Source organism: Ictalurus punctatus, chromosome 5 (genome assembly GCF_001660625.3).
Source record: "Ictalurus punctatus breed USDA103 chromosome 5, Coco_2.0, whole genome shotgun sequence".
In the NCBI taxonomy this organism is placed as follows: domain Eukaryota; kingdom Metazoa; phylum Chordata; class Actinopteri; order Siluriformes; family Ictaluridae; genus Ictalurus; species Ictalurus punctatus.
In genome coordinates this window covers 1568818-1593725 of record NC_030420.2, presented here as the reverse complement: position 1 = coordinate 1593725, position 24908 = coordinate 1568818, and the positions used below count along the sequence as shown (strand labels likewise).

The 24908-nt window shown below is 40.7% G+C and overlaps 1 protein-coding gene across 1 annotated transcript in view; it reads right to left on the bottom strand.

Annotated features, from left to right (window-relative positions):
- Window positions 1-4207: 4207 nt before the first annotated feature.
- LOC108265155 (alpha-2-macroglobulin-like protein 1) overlaps window positions 4208-24908 on the bottom strand; it is a 38872-nt gene continuing 18171 nt past the window's right edge. The window contains exons 22-37 of the mRNA XM_053680553.1: window positions 24353-24479; window positions 23450-23571; window positions 22689-22737; window positions 22248-22331; window positions 20624-20800; window positions 20229-20310; window positions 19470-19626; window positions 18462-18536; window positions 13070-13232; window positions 12289-12482; window positions 11037-11252; window positions 6809-6927; window positions 6097-6197; window positions 5849-5901; window positions 4733-4838; window positions 4208-4621 (exon numbers count right to left, since the gene is read on the bottom strand). Coding sequence (XP_053536528.1) covers window positions 4581-4621; window positions 4733-4838; window positions 5849-5901; window positions 6097-6197; window positions 6809-6927; window positions 11037-11252; window positions 12289-12482; window positions 13070-13232; window positions 18462-18536; window positions 19470-19626; window positions 20229-20310; window positions 20624-20800; window positions 22248-22331; window positions 22689-22737; window positions 23450-23571; window positions 24353-24479 — 1866 coding nt within the window. The 3' untranslated portion in view covers window positions 4208-4580. The remainder of the gene's footprint in view (window positions 4622-4732; window positions 4839-5848; window positions 5902-6096; window positions 6198-6808; window positions 6928-11036; window positions 11253-12288; window positions 12483-13069; window positions 13233-18461; window positions 18537-19469; window positions 19627-20228; window positions 20311-20623; window positions 20801-22247; window positions 22332-22688; window positions 22738-23449; window positions 23572-24352; window positions 24480-24908) is intronic.

Below are 24908 nucleotides of genomic sequence, written 5' to 3'. Positions count from 1 at the left end.
CTTTTCAACTTTATTGACAGCCACAAAGACAACCCCATTATCCACAATAGATACACCACTAAACCCCTCACATAGTCAGCAATACATAGTCAGCACTTGTTATGCTGGTACATTTTATAACTCTCCACCTATTACTAAATGCAAGCAATCCTCTTTCTCAGTAGTCAGCAGTAGTTGCCCTGGTTATATCACTTATGAATTCTTCTAGCTGCTCTCTTAACCCATTACCCACCAGCTTTCATAAAATGGTTTTCAATTGATTATTACCAGACCTCCTGAGCATTGTTAATCTATCCCACCCACAAGGAATTTTTCCACACACCTTTTAAGACAGCAATTGTGAGGCCTCTGCTGAAGAGAAACAATCTTGATTCATCTGTGCCGAGACCGATATCTAATCTTACATTTCTTGGCAAAATAATTGAAAAAGTTATGTCCATACAGCTCAATAATCTCAATGAGACATTTCAGTCTGGGTTTCGGTGGAAACCATAGCACAGAAACTGCTCTCCTAAAAGTTGTAAATGATCGGCAACAAAACAAGGAATCGCTGCAATATAATTATCGTGTGTATATTTCTTTGGTGGTTTTATTCCTAGTCAATTTTGCTACTGTACTGAATAAGAATCTATGATTATTTTATATATATATATATATTCAATTAGGGTAGAGAGAGAGACTGATCTAGCAGCACTAAGAGATTTTCAGGAGGCTCGTCTTCCATGCTGTTTGAAATGCTACCGATTTCGTTTGAAGCTGTTTACGCTCTAATTGTCAAGTGATCATTATTTCAGGGTGCTAGCTTTTTCTCTCTAATTGTTTATCTTTTAAGTGGAGCTACTTTATCTAGCATGTAACAGAACATTGTCTCTAAGCATTTATTCACATGATCAAGTTCTTTGGGATCAGACGGCAATCTAATTGGTAATTCAGAAAGCAGATGCAAGAATGCTGACATACTAGACTGAAGAATATCACATCACTCTGCCACTTTAATCACTTCACTGGCTTGCTGTGTCTTACAGAATTGATTTTAAAATCGTGTTATTCATTTTCGAATGTCTTCATGGTGGTGCTCCTACAAACTTTTGTAACATGATAAATAAATATACTCCAAAATATAAATTTGGAAGGCGGAGTGACGTTGCTTCCACTTGCCCCAATGGGATAATGGCCCCAATGGTGCTTACTGGAGGATCCGGAAGTTTTGAAATATGTTACATCAATATGTTTTGCAACATTGAGGTTGACCAAAGAGCACCTGATAGTACCACCTAAGGACATTCATCCATAAAACACCTGGCACCTGGTTACGTAACCAGTATGTTGAGTACAGGGGGGAACTCGCTCCCCATTGCACTCTCTGGCAAAAAGGCCAGGTTTCTGACACCTTCTACATATAACTGTTGCCCTATGGGGAGAACTATACACTTCGGGGCCATCCAAACGAGCCAAACCTCATGTTAGCTGGGTGATCTGTTCCTGTTGTGACCTTAACATCACTCTTAATTCACTAATTTCTGGCCTTTGGGACAGACTACAGCTAACACACGTCACCCCATACTGGGTCCCATATACGAACGGGACAGACTGACTATGAGGCCTGGCTCCCCCTGGCATCCACTCTTATTACTATTAAAGAGCCTCAGCACGGACGTCCAAAATGCTAATCGTAGGCTGACGGTGCACCACCTGTTTGAGTTCCCGATGCAAGGCATTATGCACTACACATTCGACAAATTGGTCATTGAGTAACACATCCACATTTGAATAGACATTTAACCTTTTCCAGGAGACTCATCAGACAGAGAAAACTCCAACAGAGTCTATCCCTCATGCTCCCTCCTGGATAAAAAATCCACTTGCAGGGGCAAACTGGCCATCTAGAGCACCGAGAGTTTTCCCAGTGGGCCGCTGGGCGATGTGGACCGACCCACCCAGTACGCAAATATATTTAAAAATGACAGAAAACATAATATTGTATTTCTTTTCTACCCGGATGGATGAGTGAGTCGATCATACGGCCCACTTCAAGTAGTGTGTGTCTGTGTGAGTGTGTGTATTGCCGTCCCTTCCTGTCAGTTAGTTTGGTCTACTCAATTGTGTATCTTGAAACATGCTTCCTTTCATGTCTAATTTACACAGAAAGCAATATTGATCTGTTCTCAATACAGTGCATTTTTAAAGCAGATAATTACAAATAATTTTCTATGGATGAAAAAGGGAAGAAAAGAAAAGATGGAAGTGAAAAGTTATGCAAAAAAAACCCTCCTAAGCATTAGAGGCAGATGCTGTGAACCAAGGACAGCGAGACTGGATCTAGCAGCAGGGCCAGTGATGATGAACAAGCACCTGCAGCTGCAGATGCACCTCTCTCACCAACACCTCTCTCCCTCCGTACCTGAGCCTAGTGAGGAGAATGCTAATCAAACTGATCCGGTAAACTGCTTAATTGAATTCAGTATCAGCATTAACCCACGCTAGAAAACTAGTTACTCATTGTATCAATGATAAAAAAGGTATTCATTTTCAGAAGTGTTTATGATAAGCCTTCATCTTGTCTACTTATTTTTTTCACTAACATATCTTATTATAAATAATGCTGAATAATCACTAATATGTTTTTGTCACCTCCACAGGAATCATTTCATCTCTCATGTACAGAAACAAAATCTTTCTCATGTACATAAAAGCTCTTCCAATTATACTATTTGATATTGATTTAAAAAAAAAAAGTCAAATTCATTAAACTATTATTATTGCTAATGCTATTTAGCTCACATAGGGTAACCTTACAAGATTTTTAAGAGGATTTTTCAAATGAAATGCATAATCTTTACTGCCGACACTAGATCAGTTATTCTAAGAGGATCTTTAAGCCAAATTCACAAATGTTCACAATGTTCACTGCTAATGCAGGTTAGTTAATATGAGCTAACCTGTCGGGATTTCTGAGAGGATTTAAAAGTTAAATTTTGTAGTTTATTATCTTCATGGCTATTGCTAGCTGGCTTACGTCAGGTAATCTGACAGGATTTCTGAGGGGTTTTAATGTCAAATTGATAATAATTCCTTAAAATGATAACATTATAAAATAAGATGAAACTATTAAAACTATATTATCTGTAGATGTTGGTAGGAAAATAGGGTATTTAACCCGACTGTACCTTATCCAGTATATTTTGTCAACAACAACCATACAGTAATGTTCTTTGCCCTGAACATGACACCAGTGTGTAACAGCAGAGCGATCAAATTACAGAAAACACGTTCCGTATGAGCAAACTGCATCTTGTAGGAAAGCATCAGGCTCAGTAATGAAATCCTAATAAAACTGTTTTTAATTAGAAACAAGGCTTTGATGGATTAGTAAACATCCGTTTATTTATTCAGGACTAGAGTAAAATCACTTAGAATTAAGTCTGAATCAGTATACTAACACTTTAAAGCTATATATAAGCTCAAATATCAGTAATCAGCTCTATGTGAGAAAGTAAAATGAAAAGTAAATTAATTAATGAGCTTGTATGAATATGTTTAACTGTTTCTATAGTAACAGCTCATTCACAGGTACTTGTATGACACATAAACAGACTTAAACGTGTAAAAGTGCAAGACGTAGCTAGGGAGGACTTCAGGACAGTGTAGTTTATACTTTCAGTGTCTCAGGGTTTTTGTCTTAATAACAATATTGTTCACAATACTGAATGTAACTTTAAATAGCTAAAAATATATGATGTGATTCTTTCATATTAGAGGAAAAAAACACTTTGGGGCATGCTGTTATAGGAAAATTATCAACTTCAGTGTGGTAACAGTAACTCTGCTACACATCTGGCGACGTCACACCACCCTGTCGCTGATTATTTTCCTACAACAGCACAACCATGAGTGTTTAAACTATTAATAATGAACAAGGTTGCAGTCTAGAAGCATGGAACAAGACTTTGCAACAACAGACTATAAGTTAAATTAAATAATACATAGACGAGTCGAGAAAACAAGACACAGGTGAGAATAATGATGACTGGAGCTGGAGGAAATGTACTGTATGTACACATGTTTATCTGTTGTATGGGATTTTCATGTCAGAGTTCAAATTCTAAATCTCAACAATACGGTGAAGACATTTCTGCTGCGCTGCTCAGGATCGACACATTTAATCATTTTATTAATATTTTTGCTCAGCACCTCATGAATTGCCTTGTGATTACATCTGCAGAATAAAGACTTTTAAGTAGATGATCTACAATATAAAGAAACAGGAATTTTTAACGTATACAGTATCTCAACAGTATACAGTACATATGCAAAGAATTTTAGTACATGTAGTATTATAGACATGTACAAAGTTGAAATCTCCTGCATTGTGTCCGTTACACTCACACCAAAAGATGTACTGTATGTTTAAGTTGATCATTATAACAAGACAGATTTTCCTTTAAGCTAAAAATAAACTGTCCTTTAGTACTTACTAACCTTTTGTGAAATTGTAAAGTTTTTACTGTAGATGAAAGTAAAATATGGAGAAAAAAGTGAAAAGGAAAAGAGATGATGGATTAAAGCGCACGTTTTCTGTATTAAGTGCATGGTGAGGTGTAGTCAGTTACAGCAGCGTCGCCTAAAGTCAAAGATAAAAATAGAAACCATGGTTAAGTTCATACACTAAGCTTTTTGGACAGAAAAACATCTGCTTTTAATGATTGATAAAGATTAACAGAATGATGCGTACCGGTCTCGTAGTAGTCGTAAACCTTCACAACGGCTGGTTTCAGGTTCGCCACTGCAATGTCCTGCACGATCCTCAGCGTGTACACCTTCTCCACTCCTTTTGTCAGCTGAAACAGACAGATATTATATTAAATTAATCCTCCTGTTCTGTTAAGACCATCTCTTTATATTTTATAGCAATGTAGAATAAGTGTTCATATTTAAATCCCCAATATATATCTTATTTCAATCTTGACGCAAATAATACTGATGGAAATCGAGTCTGTGATCAGGGATCCCGCTGATGACCCATGAGGCAGAGAAAATGAGATTAAAACTAACGTCGCCCTTTCTAAATATTTTCTTACACCATGAAGTTGTTTGTGATTGGTCAGAAGGAATAAAACTCTCTGTGGTGCTGTTATAGTAAAATACTAAGTGACAGGGTGGTGTGATGAAGCGGACTTACTGTTACCAGCCCAATGCTGATTATTTTCCTAGAAGAGCACATCCCCAAGTGTTTTATTCCTCTTAACCCACAACAATTTTCAAATACTGTTAAAAAAAAATTTCATAAGAGAACATCACATTATACTTTATTATATATAATTTATAGTTACATTTAATGCTGTAGAACATGTTAGATCCTGTTCCCAGTTACATTATAGCAGCTATAAAACAGTCGTTCTCTCACCAACCTCTTTTTTTCTCTCTCAAAGTTAATAAGATAAAACATTGGACATGTTCCTGAGAAATCACAACATGTAAAACCCCTTCCTGAAGATGTTGGAATTTTTTTTTTATGTTACAGCTTTACCTCGGACTGTCACAAAACAGCGACATTGGAGACTCTTTCCATAAATGTTACATAAATGTCTCTTTACAGAAAACTACATCAACAATTATACATTTTAATCTGTTTATGTTATAGGAAATTCATCAGCACAGAGCTGTGATTAATTTTTTATAACAGCAGCTCTGACAGCTTTGCAGCTACAAATCACAGGTTTATATGAATGTGCTCATTCTTATATGTTATTGTTGTGGTTCTGTTTAGATTTTAATAGTTACAGAGATGATTTTAACATGAACATCAGAGGAACCCAGTGTTTTAGTAAAGCTGTGTGTGTGCTCTTACTCCATTCAGGTAGATAATGACTTCACCATCAGCTTGTTCCACACTGTTCACAGATCCATCAGTCGACTGAAATAACAAAACTATGTATGTGAACACAAACTGATCCAGTAATATGATAACGAGTAAAAGTGTTCAATTTGTGGAATGAAAACTGTTCTGCCACCACGGCTGAACAACTTTTCCATGATACTCGATGTTCAGTGTATAATAATGAGATTATTAGTTAAAGGTCTACGTTACATCTGGACTGCTGTTCAGAAGAGTCACAGACGCCTCGTCCGCACTGAATCCAGACAGAAGGTTGACGTTAATGATCACCATGTTGGTCACCAATCGTTGACCGTTATACCTGAAATTAAAAGATCATTAAAGCCCTTGCACTTTCTGATTTGCTCATCAAATGTTATGAAAAGTTTTTCTAATACAATTAACTCAGCTTTCTAAAAGTAAATTATATATATATATATATATATATATATATATATATATATATATATATATATATATATATATATATATATATATATATATATATGTATATGTGTGTGTGTGTGTGTGTGTGTGTATGGAGAATTAATTCAATTAATATATGCATACATACATGCATCCATAATTATTTACTATTGTGGATAATGTCTATTATAGTTACAAAGCCCTGACAATGGAGACTCCTTCCATAAATGGTGAATAAACGCCTCCTGGCAGAAAACTTCACCAAGATGCAAAGTAACAACCAAGGAATGTATAAGGAAAGATAATAAAACGTCTTAATTTCTTTGCTGTATTTTTCCTACATACATGCTAACTTTTGCATTCCCTGTCAACTACATTGTGGCATCAATTTAATAACTGTAATAGACAATTTCCACAATAGTAAATAATTATGGATGCATGTATGTATGCATATATTAATTTAATTAATTCTCCGTTTTTTGTCACTTTGTTGATTTTGGAGCTCACCTGACAGTAATTTTCACGTCAAGGGATGGATTTGGGATGCTGCAGTTTCCAGATGCTGAGGCTGAGATAGTAAATGAAGACTGGTCAGGAGGAGGAGGGACGTTGTAGCACAAAGTGAACTAGAAGGGGAAAAAAACAACAATATTAGCACAATTATCTTCTTTTCACCAGGGTTGCCAAGTTTCACACATTTGGCATGAGACACACACCATGTATCCAATATATTAAATATCAAGCCAACGTTTCTGATGGCTTTTGGGCCATCTTTTGGGCTTGTTTTAAAAATAATATGTTGCTTGTTAGGACAATCTCACAAGTGATCTCATTTTTAAACATTTATAGTCACTATTTTCCCCAATGCACTGACACTGTCTGTGCTGAAGAGTATTTTGCCCTCCCACAATTATTACAGGTTATAACAAGCACAACATACTCATAAACTAATAGTAGTTATGGTTCTAATGTAATTCTTTGCCATCTTTCCAATCATATTCTTCTGGAAGCTGATCAGAGTGCCTGTCCTCCCCATATGTTGGCCAAGCCTGCCAGTGGGCGAAGCATCTGGCCCATACAGAATCTAAGGGTCTTCAAGATGTAACTCAATTTGTGGGACTATTGATAAAATAGTTTGGGAGTCCGGAGTACACCCCCAACCTGAACGAGTTTTTGGGGACCTCTTGCCCAGAGCTTGGCCAGTGAAACCATCTCGTGGGTCTCTCATGGAGCTCTGGGGAGGAGGTCATCTTCTACAAGGTGGTGAATCGCCTAGCAGGTTCATTCATACAGACTGAGATCCACGAGGTGGTCTCCACTGCAGAGCTCTTGCCAGAGGTCAATATGCCGACATCTGCTCCAGAGCTACGGCATAAGACCCATGAGGTGGTCTCACCTGCAGAGATCCATTTGGACGTCAATGTGGTGACCTCTTCCCCAGAGCTCCAACCTGAGACCCACGAGGTGGTCTCACCTGCCGAGATCCAGCCGGAAGTCAACCTGGTTATTTCATCTCAGGTCAAAGAGATGGCCTCCCACACCAAGTTCCAGCTAGACGTTGACGAGGTGACCTCCCATGCCATGTTCCACCTATAGGTTGATGAGGCAACATCCCATGCCAACTTCCAGTCTGAAGTCAAAGAGAGGGCCTCAAAAGCAAAGTTCCTGTCCGAGGTCGAGGAGATGGCCTCCCAAGCCATGTTGCTGACCGAGGTGGAATAGGCAACCTCCCATGCCTAGTTCCAGTCCAAGGTCAAAGAAACCACCTGAAAAGCCACGTTCCTGTCCGAGGTCGAAGAGATAGCCTCCTAAGCCACCTTCCTGACGGAGGTCAAAGAGATGGCTTCCCAAGCCACGTTCCTATCCGAGGTTGAAGAGAAGGCCTCAAAAGCCACATTCCAGTTCAAAATCGAAGAAACGTAATCAAAAGCCACGTTGCTGACTGAGGTTGTAGAGGTGACCTCCTACGCCAAGTTCCAGCTAGAGGACACGTTCCTGTCCGAGGTCAAAGAGATAGCCTCCTAAGCCACGTTCCTGATGGAGGTCAAAGAGATGGTGTCAAAAGCCACATTCCTGTCCCAGCTTGAAGAGACTGCCTCAAAAGCCACGGTCCTGACCAAGGTCGAAGAGATGGCCTGAAAAGACATGATCCTAATCAAGGTCGAAGAGACGGCCTCAAATGCTACATTCTTGTCCCAGATCGAAGAGATGGCCTTCCAAGTAACGTTCCTGTTTGAGGTCGAGGAGGCGGCCTCCCAAGCCATGTTTCTGATGAGGTTCAGCTAGAAGTCAATGAGTCGACCTCCTATGCCACGTTGCTGACCGAGGTAGAAGAGACGGCCACCCAAGCCACATTCCTGACCGAGGTCGAAGAGAAGACCTCAAAAGCCACATTCCTGACCGAGGTCGAAGAGACGGTCTCCTAAGCCAAGTTCCTGACAGAGGATAAAGAGACAGCCTCCCAAGCCACATTCCTGTCCGAGATCAGACAGAAGGCCTCAAAAGCCATGTTCCAGTTCGAAATTGAAGAGACGGCCTTAAAAGCCACGTTCCTGAACGAAGTCAAAGAGGTGACCTCCCATGCCAAGTTTCAGTCCAAGGTTGAAGAGACGGCCTCAAAAGCCACGTTCCTGACAGAGGTTAAGAGATGGCTTTAAAAGCCAAGTTCCAGTCTGAGGTCAACGAGTCGGCCTCCCAAGCCACGTTCCTGACTGAGGTTGAAGAGTTGGCTTCCCAAGCCATGTTCCTGACCAAGATCAAAGAGACGGCCTCCGAAGCCATGCTCCTAACCGAGGTGGGAGAGACGGCCTCTCAAGCAACACTACTGACCAAAGTTGAAGAGATGGCCTCCCTCCCGACCTCCTGTGCGAGGTCGAAGGGAAGGCCTCAAAAGCCACGTTCCAGTCTGAAATCGAATAGAGGCCTCAGAAGCCATGTTCCTGACCGAGGTCGAAGAGGCGACCTCCCATGCCAGGTTGCCGTGTGAGGTCAACGAGGCGGCCCCCCATGCCACGTTCCTGACCAAAGTTGAAGAGACGGACTCCCAAGCCACAATCCTGATCGAGATCAAAGCGACGGCCTCCCAAGCCACGATCCTGTCCGAGGTCAAAGAGAAGGCCTCAAAAGCCACGTTCCTGCGCAAGGTTGAAGAGACGAACTCCCACACCAAGTTCCAGCTAGAGGTTGACAAGGTGACCTCTCACACCCTGTTCCAGTCTGAGGTTGAAGAGACGGCCTTAAAGGCCATGTTCCTGTCCAAGATTGAAGAGACAACCTCTCAAACCATGTTCTGCTCATGCCTGACTCTGCTGACACAGACAACCAAGTTCTGCTCACACCTAAGTTTACTGACATGGACAACAAAGTTCTGCTCATGCCCAAGTTTGCTGTTAAGGACAACCACATTGGCCATGTCGACTGACATGGCCAACTAAGCTCTGCGCACACCTAAGTCTGGTGACACAGCCAACCAAGTTCAGCCGGCATAGTCGTTGAAGAATGACACTCAGCCTCTCTGCGTTACTGAGGACACCACTCAGCATCCCTATACAGCTGAGGACACCACTCTACCTTCCTGCTCAGCCGTGTATGTCACTCTGCCTTCCTGCTCAGTCAAAGACTTCGCTCCACCTCTGTGCTCCACTGAGATGTCGCTCCACACTCAAGAAAGGTAGACGAGATGGCCCACCAAGTCAAGCACCCGTCTACAACTGACTACACAACTTTCCAAGCCTGGGTCTTGCTTAATGACCCCGGCAATCCAGCCCCAGCCTCATGTCTGCTCCTTGAGGAACCTGCTACTTGTTGGACAATGCCTGCATTAGAACCTGATGGGCTGTGTGAGCATTTTGCCCAGAGAGCCAGGACCACCGGGGGAGGGAGAGATATTTGTCTCTTCCGGAGAAGTGTGTGTGTGTGTGTGTGTGTGTGTGTGGGGGGGGGGGGGGGGTTAATCCATTTTGATTTGCCTTGAGGATTGGATCCAACAATAATGGAGTATCTTATAAAATTATTTAAAGTTCAAAGACTGTTTACAAAAATTTGGGGACTTTGTAAGTTTGAATCATTAATTTCTACAACTGAAGATTTGGTTAAGACTGGTATGCCACTGGGGATAGTCTTAAAAAAAATAATAATTATTTCATTTACAAGTGTATAATTGCCCATTCTTGTCAACAGGCTCGTTTAAATATACTATATGTTATGCTGGAACCAATTCTCCATAGACAGTGACCTGCTGTTACATGTGATGTTACCATTGTTCCAGATAAAACATCTATTGGGAGAGAAACTGTGCATGTACAAATGTGACCAGCATGGCAATGCTTGTTTATCATAGCCACAAAAAGCCATACTTGACAGCTAATACCATGGATTTTTATAATGTTGTGGGCGGGACAGAAAATCTGATGAGAAGATTAAGTGTATAATAATGCCATCAAATTATTGATCCATATTGGTTGAAGAAAGAAACTGTAAATAGTGAATGCGTATATCTTCCAAGTACACTTGTTTATTACTAAACTTAAGGGAAAATGTTCATACTTAAAGCCTGCAAAGACAAGGGCATGGTGAGGAAGAAACAATCAAACAGAAAAAAGTAATGTATGACATCACATTTTACCCAATAATCCTCATTTCACAGAAAAACAGTCATATTCATAAAGCTTTCAGTCATATTTAAACCTGAGGAACTGTGATAAGAAAGTAAAGTGGGAAATAATGATATACAGACCTGCACATACACACAGCCTTTCCCTTGTGCTTTGACGTTGTAATTTCCAGAAACCTCCTGTAGCTGACTCTCCTGATACAGCAGCCTGTTACTCTGATTGATGGTAAACTTCTTAATCAGCCCTGCCGGTGATATTATAGTAACATTAACAGCACCTGCTGGACTGTAGGTGGCGAGACTGTATTTTGACAGAGCCTGGAGAGCCACAACAGTGTCCTGTATGATGGATAAGAGTATAAAGAGAGCAAAAAAATGTGATCAAACTCTATTCATACTGGTGCTGTTTTACCCAAGTACAAGTTTTAATTTTGTGAGTAGCATCCAGATGTGTGCTTCTATAATAATAATAATAATAATAATAATAATAATAATAATAATAAGAAGAAGAAGAAGAAGAAGAAGAAGAAGAAGAAGAAGAAGCTTTATTTTATTTATAATTTATGATACAAATATTAATAAGTAAAGTAGAGTCAAAGTTAGAGGTACTTGATCTGAACTAGAGTCCAATTATGAACAAACTCGGGCATGTCTCGCACTCGGGTAAATCTGTACTCAAACTTGACATGAACTCGGGCATTTTGGACTCTGAAATTTTTCAGAGTACAGTCGAGTCCACATCATGTGTAACATGTGTAATGGGGAAAAATCAGAGGTGCGTCAATACAGTAAATTGGATCTGTGCATTAGGTCTTAAAGTGAAAGCAGTCTAATAAAAGACAGCCTATATAACTGTGGGGGAGCGGTATCAAATCATTGAAGTGTCAACTGCAACTGGAAGACACGGTATAACGTGATACAATAAAAAAAGGTTCATTTGTATTTTCCAACAGTTGTAATATCATAAAAGTTCTACATATGCCTCTCTATATATTTTTTTCTTTGAGTGTGTGTGTGTGTGTGTGTGTGTGTGTCTGTGTGTGGGTGTGTGTGAATGGGTGAATGAGACACAGTTTAAAACACTTTGGATAAAAGCGCTGTACACTCACACACCACTGGTAGCAGAGCTGCCATGCAAGGTACTAACCTGCCATCCGGAGCAACATGGGGTTCAGTGTCTTAACCAAGGACACTTAGGCATGTGGAGTGACGTGGGCCGGGAATCGAACCGCCAACCCTATGATTAGTGGACAACCTTCCCTACCACCTAAGCCACAGCTGCCCATATACACATACATGTATGTATGTACATATATAAAGGTTGAAAAGCCAAGCAAACTGTAAATTATGAAACTGATGTGTTGAAGGTTTGTACCTGTGTAGACCTGAAGCCCCCGAAGGCGTTCTGCTGCTGAGAAAGCCAACGGATGATGCTGGCGCTGTAACCCAGACCAAACCCGGAGAGTTGGGGTCCAGACATCAGAGCCAGAAGCACATACGAGGTAATCTCCACCTCCAAAGAGTCCGTCACAGACCCACTATCCACTCTGCTCCAGTACCTCCCGCCCCCTGAAGGAGATATTAGAAAAATACTGAAGCCATTGACTCAAGGTTGTCCAAGGAAAAGAATTTGAAAAGGGAGGATGTGTTTGTACAGTGTACAGTTCCATTTGAATGATTTCTGGGTAGGAGAGATGGTATACTCATTCCCATGTCAATCACAACAGCACTAAATGGCTGTTGGTGCCTGTGAGCTTGTGTATGAAGAAGAGGGTCGATAGCACATTCCTCTGAGTGTGTTAAACAGCCCTGTTACGCAGCATGAACAACAGTTGCAGCTGGTTAGCTTCACATGTTGGAAGAATGTGTTAGCCTTCACCCTCTCTGCTTAATATATGTCTTATGATAGGGGAAGGCTGGATGCTGGGTGAGAATTGGGTGACCAAATTGGGAAGAAAATGAGGAGGGGAAGAAGTTCCAGTCTAGATAGTTATTCAGACCACTAAGCAGATACAGATATAGACAGTGTCATTATGTTATACCATTATTATATATTGGCCTACACATGTACAGCATACTGTGTCAGCTGTTGGAGAACGTTCTTCAGTTTTTTTTGTGTGGCATTTTGATAGACAGACAGACTTGGAGCATCAAACCTGAGACTATGGCCTTTGAATCCAGGTTTAACATGAGTGTGTTCCTCATGCCCTGATCTCCAGCTAGAGTGAAGGTGTAGAAAAGGAGAGCCTTGGCATAGGTGGAGTTAACCTGTGTGTACGCATTCCTCAGGCACATGAGACTCCTGTTCACCACAGGATCCTGTCGTATGCATATTAACATGTGTATATCATGATCCAACCAAGAGAGACAAATCATCATCTTTGCACCCATGGGCGTAACCACGCACTCTTTGGTGGGGTCGTGTCCTCCCCAATGTTGAGGAAATACCAATCTGTCCCTCCTAATATACAGGAGAAAATATTTTCTATATGTCCCGCTTTAATGAACCCTGCCAATGGATCTGTCTTTTCTTCATCTATTATATTTATTTATGTCTATTCCTTTTTAATATATTTCTGTTTGTTAAGAAAAATCTATGTGTGTCCCCTCCAATTGTACACTTGGTTGCGCCATATGCATATATTATCAGCTCAGTCTGTAAGAAATAGAGACAGCAGCCAAGTGTAGAAAAGTGCAGCAAAGCATACAAGCTTTTATTCAGACAATAAGTAACTAGATACCTAAATATCTGGGCTAACGTCAGTTCAAGTTTTTGACCATTAACGTTACATTCACTTGCACATCCTCCTGCCGAGTTTGTTGTGATCCCTCACGTTGTGACAGACTGTTATAAATTTGAGTGAAAGTGAGGAAAGTTGCAAAGCATTTCGTTTGCAGAGAATACATCTGCCCACACGATGTCCACAGTACCCTACAACGTTAGCGCTTGGACCCCCCCTAATGTCCATACCATGGTTACGCCCTTGTTTGCACCACAAAATGCACATATAAATATCTATTTATCAAAGACTGCATTGTAAATTTCTTTGTTTTGTTTACAATAAGACATTCTCAAACAAGGTGTTCAATCTACATTTGTTTTTTTTTGTACATTATACATACAGTCATCTACTCAATCAACTCAAAGTGGTGGTTTATTATTTTAGCAAACACCTTAAATACAAAACTTTAAACTAAGCAATAATGAATATGTTCCCTTTCAAAGGGAACTTCGACAATGCATTTAGCATAACACTATGGGAGCGCCTCTCATGCATGACCGGCATCTCAAGCTTGTGAAAAATCATCAGGCCTGCCATGATCAGGTGACGTGGCAATTAACTGCGTTGGATGATATAAATATGGCACCTGTGAACCGCACCATCAGCCTTTATTATCTTCAGTGAAAGACTGCATGTCAGTTGTTTGTGTAAAGAAACAAGACGCTTAATTTACTCGCTATCTTTTCTCAAAATCTCAGAACTTTTCTATCCCTTTAAACAAAAAGAGAAGAAAAAAGAAATGAGCGAGAGAGAAAAACATCACGGGGAATAGTGTACACTTTCTGGGTGAAGTGTCTTGGGATGTAGCATGCGATGGCAGCGCATGGTAATGCCTACATTAAGCAGCTCGGCTTGCAACTCGCGCTCTGCTTTGAAGCCGAAGCGAGTGGGCTTTCAGAGCCTCGCAGATCTGGGCCAGCTGCTGCCGAGGCAGCTAGCCATCTCAGGTTCGGGGGATCTCTTATGGATCCGGAAGAGGAGCCGGAGGCAAGCACTGCTCTATCTCTTGCTCTGTCTTCTGGGTTTGGCTCTCCATGGGATTTTGGAGTGTGCGTCCTTCTGCTATAAAAAGCCAAAAGGGGGAAAAAAGAACCACACACACACACGCAAAAATAATAGTAATAATTCCTCTCTGACTCCGAGGAGCCAGAAGGGTGTACTAAAAACTAAGAGCAGCATATAAAGAGAAGTGATTAAAAGCCCCGTTTGAAGTGATTGCTAAGGCTGGATGAGCCTTTTTCTCCCCAGTGAAAGTAAATTCCTCACACTGCAGAAAACTCCCCTTTCTTCCAGAAGTGCATGACAAAATATCAGGCTTCTGGAGGAAAACCATGCATAATCCATATTTATAACCCCACAATGTTGGATTATTCGGCCATTGTGGGGAATGAATGGTATGGCTATTTAGCTATGCTGAAAGTGGAGGAGGCACTTGCAAGCTACCTCTCTCCATCAACAGCAGGTAATTATGGGGGCCGGCTTTGCCATCCAAGCCACCGTGTAAGGCAACCATGGCATTGGTGTGCAAGGCCTATGCGGTAGTAGTCTTGCTTCTGAGTCACTGCAGTCAATGACAGTGTTGCAGGCCTACCAAGCAGACCTGCTGAGTGAGCTCAACATAAGGTGGCATTCAGCCAGTTTCTTCCCTGTTGTGTTGGGTTCACCCGGGCATCCACGAGTGGAGCCCAGGCCAGCACTAGTGCGTGGGAGACCCAGAAGGCAAGTATGGTGGCCTGCCAACCCCTGCGGACAGCCAGGGGAACCAGGCAGCCACAGTCAAGGCCTGCTATTAGGCCTGAACTGAGAATGGTCATAAAGGCCAAGCAGCCAAAGAAGGGAGGTCCTGAGTGGCCATGGAGGGACGTATCAGGGGACATGAGGTTGTAAGGGAAGTTAGCCCCCAGTGCTACTGTAGGGCCTCCCCTAGCCAAGGCGGTCCCAAGTTTTCAGAGTACTCTGGTCAGCGAGCTGTCACAGGGCAATGAAAATCTGATGCTTTCCCTCCAATAGAATGTGGAATAGTTAAGATCACTAAAAGACCACCTGACAGCATAGAAACTACTTCCAAATGTGTCTCCATGGGTTCTGTCTACCATAGAAAAGAGTTACCGGGTCCAGTTTAGAGCTTGAGCGCCTGGTTCAGAGGTGTGCCCACCACAGTATTCAGCACAGACCATAGCCCGACATTAGTGAGGGAAGTAAGATCCCTCTTGGACAAAAGGGCCATAGAACATGTGCCCTGTTCCCTGAGGAAGGGAGGATTTTACAGCCATTATTTCCTGGTCCGAAAAAATATGCAGCATGCAGCCAGTTTTAGATTTGCATGATCCAAACTGTACTCTTCGGACATACAGGTTCAAGATGCTGATGTCCAAACTTATCGTTCTACAGACTCAGTTTGAGGACTGGTTTGTGACGATAGATCTAAAAGCTACATAATTCCACATAGAAATATCGCTAGCTTTTAAGTGCATGGATGTCATTCTGGCTTCATTCTGACTCCAGATCAGCATGATCCAGGGAACTGGCAGTTCAACATCAAGATGTTGTTCTCGCTCACCCACATGAAGAGCTTGAGGCTCAGGTTGAACCTCAGAAAAGTATGCTTTCCCCAGTGCAGTGGGTAACTTTTCTAGTGGATATAAGGATTCTACTATGATGAGGGCATTTCTATCCCCAACATGCGTAGAGTCAATCCTATCAACACTGAGCAAAATAAATTGGAGACTATTGGCGCTTATGGGCCTATTGCACAGGAGACTGTTCAGCGGTTGGGGGTTTCGTCTAAGTATGAAACATCTGAGTATAATCAGTGTCATGCGGCGATGCCTACATGCTCTGAGAATTTGAGTGTCCCCGGTGTCTAGCCCTGGGTCACACTCTACGGGTGTCTCCTTAGCTCAAGATGGTAATGACAGACTCCTCCCTCACGGGCTGGAGCGCGGTCTTAGACAGCTGTCCAGATCATGGTCTCTGGTGCGGCCATCATCTGGAGCGACATATAAATTGCCTAGAAATGTTTGCCATAATTCTAGCACTGAAATTCCTTCTTCCTCAATTGAGAGGTCACCATGTTTTTACAGACAACACACTGGTGGTCTCATATATTGACTACCAGGGAGGATTGTGTCCCTGCCCCCTGTTCAGGCCGGCAAAACTATTTCTTCTCTGGGCAGAAGGAAAGTTTGTCAGTGAGTGCAATTTACATTCTGGGAATATTTGGGCAGACATCCTGTTGAGGCAGGGGCTGAGGTCCAGGAATTGGTGGCTCCATCCACAAGTGGTGGAGTGCATATGGCAAGGTTTGGCCAAGCGACACTGCATGCATATGCTCCGAGGAGACAACACACTGCCCGCTGTGGTTCACCCTCACTCCTCCCACACAATTAGGGCCGGACGCCATCTTGCACATTTGGCAGAGGTCACATCTGAACACTTCACCCCCATCGCTCTGCTCCCACAACTTCTAACCCTGCTAGATGGCACTCTTTTGGAGATTCTGATCCCCAGGGATCTACTGTAGACTGTGCATACCTTCCTGGGACCTTTCTGTGGTCCTGCAAGGTCTGTCAGCGGCCCCATTTGAGCCCTTAGAGTCAGCCTCTGAGAAGCTTCTGAGTCTGAAGGTAGCTCTTCTGCTGGCTCTGACATCTCTCAAGCGAGTGGGAGATCTACAAGCTCTCTTTGTTGCCCCTTCCTGCCTTGACTTTGCTCCTGGATTGGTCAAGGCCTTCCTTTATCCTATGCCTACATTGGCTGCCCACCCTATGCATTTGCAGGCTTTCTGCTCTCCTCCATTCCCCACACCGGAACAAGAGAGAAAGCACCTGCTGTGTCCAGTAAGAGCTCTCTGTACTTACATCCACCTCTCCGGCCAGTGGCATAAGTTGGAGCAGTTGCTGGTCTACTTTGGCAGCGACAGTAGAGGTGATGCTGTGTCAAAGCTGTGCATCTCTAATTTTATAGTGGAAGCGGTCTCACTACCCCTCTGGGCATAAGGACTCATTCCACTAGGGCGCTCGCGTCCACGAAAGCTTTGTCCAAAGTGGTATGTGTGTGCTGCTGCAAGATGGTCTACGTCACACATATTCATTCATTATTACAGTCTGGATATTCATTCCACTCCAGGCTCGAGTGTCTTTCAGTGACCCTCGGGCTTGGGTCTTTTGAACAGGGTGTACCCTCGGTATGACAGAGTGGGTATTCTCGTTCCCATAGTGTTATGCTAAACGCAACGTCAAATCTCCCTTTGAAAGGGAATGTCTGGGTTCCGCATGTAACCCTGAGAAGGGAACGAGACGTTGCGTAGCTTTGTCATACCAGGCGGGCCTGTGAATTGCCTCTTCCCTTCAGATAATAGAGGCTGATGGTTCGGTTCACAGGTGCCATATTTATATCACACGATGTATTTAATTGCCATATCACCTGATCATGGCAGGCCTATAAATTGGAATGATTTTACACAAGCTTCAGATGACGGTCGCGCACAAGAGGTGCTCCCATAGTGTTATGCTAAACGCAACGTCTCATTCCCTTCTCAGGGAACAGGGTTACATGCATACCACAGACGTTTTGTTAGAAAAACTGATTCATTGTAAAATATTTTTACATCAATTAAAAAATAAGAAGAAATCACCACTTGTTCCATATGTGTTGTAGTGTACGTTTATCATTATTGTGTATCTTTACATTGCCATTTATAATGATCCAAAATTCACAGAATTTGTTTGTATGAAAGAGTTAATCAGTGAAACAGTTTACTCACTGCAATTGTATAATTGAGCTCCAGCATTGCAGCTGCGACGTATGCCGAGAGGGTTACCTCATCATTCACTCCTCCCTGAGAGAGTGAGAGAGACAGAAAGAGATTATTACTGTAATTCTTCAGACCAACAATTAAATATAGTTTATATCACAGCACTGGTAGATTCTGACATTAGTGCAGCTGTAAATCGCAGGTTTACGTCATATCACAGTCAACCAGCAACTCTGTTTCCCCAGAGACACCACTAACTACAAACCTGGCCACTGAGGACTACACTTTCCACACATGCACATGCTTGCCATTGCCGAAGTACTAACTACACACACTGGAAACCAATGTTACACACAGAGGATACGCAGTATTTAAGGACTTTGTCAAACAATCTGACTTTGAGAAGTAAACATTCAGTTGACTTGTTGACTGATTGCCCGACCCTGCCTGTTTATCGACCAAGGATTTTGCCTTACCCCTTTGGATTATTAATATATCTGCCTACCTGCTCTTTCTTCTGTCTCTGCCTACAAAACGTGACAGTTTATATTAATGCACTCATTCTAATCTGATATCGTTTCTATGGTAACAGCTTCACAGGCACTTATTGTGGATGATCTACATAAATGGATTTTTAAAAATGTGTGTAATCTCTAAAGGACGTTTATGTAACATTTATGGAAGGAGTCTCTAGTGTCAGCACTTTGTAACAGTCAACAAAAAGAGTTTACTTTTTTGTGGATTCTCGGTAAAACGACAAGCTGTGTAAGTCAAAATGTTGTTTAACGAACATTAACTGTAACTATAAACATATAAAGTGTCAAATAAATACAAAAAAATAATGTAATTGTTGGAACACAGCAGTGTTATAAGAAGAATAAAACACTCCAGGACATGCTGTTAGAGGAAAATAATCAACATTAAGGTTGTAGCACTAACTCTATTTCATCACACCACCTGCTGTTAATTATTGTCTTCTAACAGCATGTGTTATTGGACTCAGACTGGTCTCCTGACCTTCATGTCAGTGTGGAAGAGTTGTCCCACTGAGGCAAAGCATCCATTAGCCTGCTGCTGCTGACCGAGCCAGGCCTTCGCCTGATCTACAAACACCTGATCTACAAAGATGTATCGCTTGGCACTTCCGAAAGACTTCATCACAAACGCCGTCAACCTGAGAACACAAACATGATCAGGTCTGTAGTCTGAAATCAAAAAAACAATATTATTTGGAATGTAGAAAACATTGCAGGACTCATTTGTGTTTCAGACGTCAACTTAAATGCATATATATATATATATATATATATATAAATTGTTATAAAAATATAAACATCAGATTCATTACAACTGAATACATATGTATTGTTTATGGAAGGAGTCTCCAGTGTCAGTGCTTTGTAACAGTCAGACAACCATTTATAGCCAATATAACAGTGAGATCAGGAACTTTAGTAGGCGTTCCACAACATTAAATGCAACATAAATTGATTAAAAAAAAAGCATGATGTGTCATTCATATATATTAATAGTTAAGAAAATTGTAAATGTTTGCATTTTTGTGGTATAAGAGGAATAAACCTCTTCAGGGTGGTAAGAGTAAATCCGCTTCATCACACTGCACTGATATTGATCATTTTACTATAACAAAATGACACGTTATTATTTACATGACCACTAGTTTTTCTGTTTGTCCAGAATTGCTGTGAAATGGGGGGGGCAGTCTTTACTTGTTCAGTTTCACCATTTTTTACAGCTGCATTCTATGAGACTCACCATGTGTTGCCTGATGGATCACTCATCCCAAAAGCACTGTAAGATCCATCAGTGTGTTTGTAGGTCAGTTCTCTCTGATATCCTTTACAGGAAATGAGACAAAAAAGGAGTTGTGTGATGTTAATGCAATGTACATGTATTTTTGTAATTTAAATGTAGCTATTCCCACCCACTATCTAAGTCTGGGAGGGGAATAGAGAGAGACATGAATTGGACGAACACAAGACTAGTACAGTCATCAACAATAAACTATCAAATTTAAGGAAAAATATCTCAAACTATTTGTATGTACTTCTTTCCATTGAAAAAAGGATTAGCAAAAGGGACACTTTAAGGAGAAATGGTAGAGTAGGTGGATGTAAAAAGGTCTCATTTGAAACACTCAAAGTCCTCACCGCTCACAAGGTAGGTCATGGCCATGCTCCTGATCTGGGGCGTGAGCTGGTTGGTGCTCTCCAGGTACAGCAGGATGAAGATATTGGGGGCGAAGCGCAGCATGTTTTGCTCTCCACAGCCGTACGGCATCGCCAGGAGACTCGCCAGGTTCTGTAGAGCTCGGCCCATCAGATCTCCTGCACCGAAAAGATTATTTAAAGGCAATGTGCAGTGGAAATCACAGTGTATTTTTCTTTCTAAATACAATTGGATATTTGTTTGTGAAATAATGCAGTTCTTCACTTTACTTTTGATTAGACTGTGAAAAGTGGGTGTTACTAAAGATAGCACTGTGTTTCTGCTTGACTTATTATTTTATTTTAACGTTTAGTTTAACATACTATTTTAGTATATTTACTATGTTTAATACTTTTGTTATAAAAAGGTCGATGGTTATTTGTGTCATATCACAGCAAACCAGTGACTACATTTCCCATCCTGCACTGCGGCCTAAAAACATGGCCGCCATGGACTACACTTCCTACACACACGTTCACCTTCTCCGGAATTCTAATCACATATACCTGTTATCAATTTCACACTCACTCACTCCACAGTATATAAGAGACTTTTTGAACCTCATGACTTGGCCTAGTATTGGGTGTATTCTCATTACCAAGTGGTTGTTCCTCGTTTCTCGGTTTGATTCATGTTTATTGAGTTTGTTTCTCGTTTCTTGTTTTGGTTTCTAGCCTTGCCCAGTTTATGCCTGTTTGTAGATCGCTTGACCCATTGCCTGTTTTGACCACGCTCTTGTATCATGATTTGGATTTGTCTGCCTGTCTCTCTCTATTAAACATCTTTTACTGCATCTTTTAAATGTCTTTTACAGATATATATATATATATATATATATATATATATATATATATATATATATATATATATATATATATATATATATATATATAACACTTACACTGGCTCTTACACCTCTACTCTGCACATTTTGCTTCTCTAGAACTTAATTAAAAATCTTGTATGGTATCACTACTTGTATAGTCCTCTGCTTGACATTTCACTTTGCTTGTATTTCCTTATTTGTAAGTCACTTTGGATAAAAGTTTCTGCCAAATGAGTGAATGTAAATGTAAATGGTCTGGTCACCAGACTCTTGGCTGCAGACACCACCTCTAAGCATGGCTGTAAGGCTGGGTCCAAGAAATCATAACCATGGCAGGACACACATTCTTTTCAAACGTACCTTTCATGGGGTTAATTAGGATCTCTCTTTATCAGGGTGGCCATTCTGAGAGCATTAAGCTCCTGGTGACATATCCATGATTTTCACTGGAGTACACAAGCCCCTTCACCATAATAAAGTCTCGTTCCAAGAAAGGATTTTGATGGAAGTTTATAAAAAGCACAAGAATTTTGATCTTTAATGATCTCTAATTTTGATGGAGAATCAGACGAAAATTTGTTGTTTTTTTGTATTTTGAGATGTTAAATTGATCTCTATTGTAATATATTCTTCACACATTATTTGCCTCATTGATTAACTTGCTTTGATGCTGTAAGTTTTACTCAAATGCTACTAATAATGGTCCAAACTGATGAAATAGAAACAGTTCTTCAACTCACCCAGGACAGAGACTGAGGCCATGGCTGAACCTTGCACGAACACCACAGGCAGAATCAGTGAGACGGTCGTCTGAACAATACCATCTACCAAAACAAAAGCCAAGGGGAAAACATGTGGTATAACTGCATAAACCCAGTGTTTAGTTCTTAAACAAGACCCTTAAACTGTCATCAGTATGTTTGGATCACATCCTGTGCAAGCATTCTTTGATTAATTTGACATAAATATCATATAAATGTAACCGTATAGAATTAACCGCATGCCTCCTCCTGAGTAGTGAACCCTACACCAAATAATCCATGTATTTCTGAGCAATGAAATCATAAACTGGTCTGTAATGATGCACTAAATGATCAGTGAACAATTCTAAAACACCAATGATAATATGAATCAGATGGTTAAACGTTATAAATAAGGTGAAGGAATGAAGTGAGTCTGACCTGGACAGAGAAGTTCATTGTAACTTTTACATAGTTTTGTTCCCTCAGCCTGAAAATGGCAACAGAATAATAATCCAATCATTAATCACAATTACATCATCAGTCAAAGAGCTGTATTAAGAGCAACAACTTAAGTTAAAATATATGGACTTAATATTTATTATACAGTATATTATGAATATGATGAACCATTATGAAGTTTAATGACGTTCCTTGAGTTGAGAGTTTTTCAATAGCACCAACTTTAAGCCCTTGTCTTTAAGCCGTTAAAAACAAAAAACAAAATCAGGGATCAGCATCAATTACATTATCTCACAAAAGTGAGTACACCCCTCACATTTTTGTAAATATGTGATTATAACTTTTCATGTGACAACACTGAAGAAATGACACTTTGCTACAATGTAATGTAGTGAAAGTACAGCTTGTGTAACAGTGTAAATTTACTGTCCCCTCAAAATAACTCAACACACAGCCATTAATGTCTAAACCGCTGGCAACAAAAGTGAGTACACCCCTAAGTGAAAATGTTAAAATTAGCCATTTTCCCTCCCCGGTGTCATGTGACTTGTTAGTGTTACAAGGTCTCAGGTGTGAATGGGGAGCAGGTGTGTTAAATTTGGTGTCATCGCTCTCATACTCCCTCATACTGGTCACTGGAAGTTCAACATGGCACCTCATGGCAAAGAACTCTCTGAGGATCTGAAAAAAGAATTGTTGCTCTACATAAAGATGGCAAGTAGTAATAATAATGTAATCACCTTCACTTGCAGTGTTTTAATGACCATGTCAATGCGTCCTTTCTGTGGTACAGTAACCGCACTTGCCCCACACCGAGTCGATGATCGCACAGCCTCCGCCGTCACATTGATGCTTACCTCCCCTATAACACACACACACACACACACACACACACACACACACACACACACACACACACACACACTTGAAATCACTAATTATACTCTAAAACTGGAGAACCCACTATTGCTTATTAGTTAGGTATAATACATGATGCATCAGACAGCTCTACGATTAACACCCTTGGTAAAGGTTAAAAAAAAAAGTTTTTTTAAAGAATATATATATATATATATATATATATATATATATACATACATACATACATGGTTTATTAGCTCATGCTGAACATCTGAGAAAAACAAAAAACAAAAGTACTACACATGTTTCACAATTATTGGCACCCCTAGAAATTCAAACTAACTAAACGTAACTAAGGAAGGTTCCCAATTTATATTTTGGTCTTTAAAGTTCAGGAAAAAGATCAAGCAGGGAGCATGAAATTGTTTCTATTATAAATATAATCTGAAAAATGTTTAGATTTTTTGTTATTACCAGGCCAATCGTGAGCCCCAAAATCTCTCTAAAAAATTGTGTTTGAAGTTACACTTTGATGAGTTTATAATATTTAATCTGCATTTTCCATTGACGGTGAAGTGATGACCTTGTGATAATGTAAAGGTTAGAAATTAGAATGTATCTTATGTCTGGTTTTCGTGTGCTGTTTGTAAATGTCAGGAGACAGCTGTGGAACAGAGCAGAAGCTATTTTAAACTATTTAATATTTAACTATATAATTTGAGAAGGTTTACATTTCCATTTCAGCATTTTCTATGAACTTTAAGTTGAAAGGTTTGACGTACCCAGAACCAGTGGTGTGATGGTCCAGGAGAAGGTCTGGCTCTCGTCAGCACACAGGCAGCTTGTGTAATGGCAGTTTTCACACACTTGTGCTGAGAATTGATCTGAGCCAGCCAAACTCACGTTCACCTTTAACAGAGTTTTCATTCCATCAGCTATCGGAAAACTAACCATACTTTTTCCTCAGTTGATCCTTATTCAAGGAAAAGTTGTGTGACACCAGATGACGCCACAGATGACATCACAGAGTAATTTGCATATTTATTGAATCACATTGACTGGAATAAAACATGTTTTTAAGAGTAGGAGGTGTCCAGAAAATGTGCCAGCGGGATAAACAATGCTAAGCAGTGATTTGCTGTTGGCTTTACATACTGGTGGAGTCAAGTGAACTCTACTGTCTCAGCTCATAACCAGCAACTGTGATGTGAGCTGGAGAGACATATCAAGTGCAGGACAGTAACTAATATGTGTTCAAAAATCTCTACATTTGTCACTAGGCTCTTTAAAAAAAAAATAAAGTTGCTACAAGGATCTAAAAAGTCACAAACTGTTGAT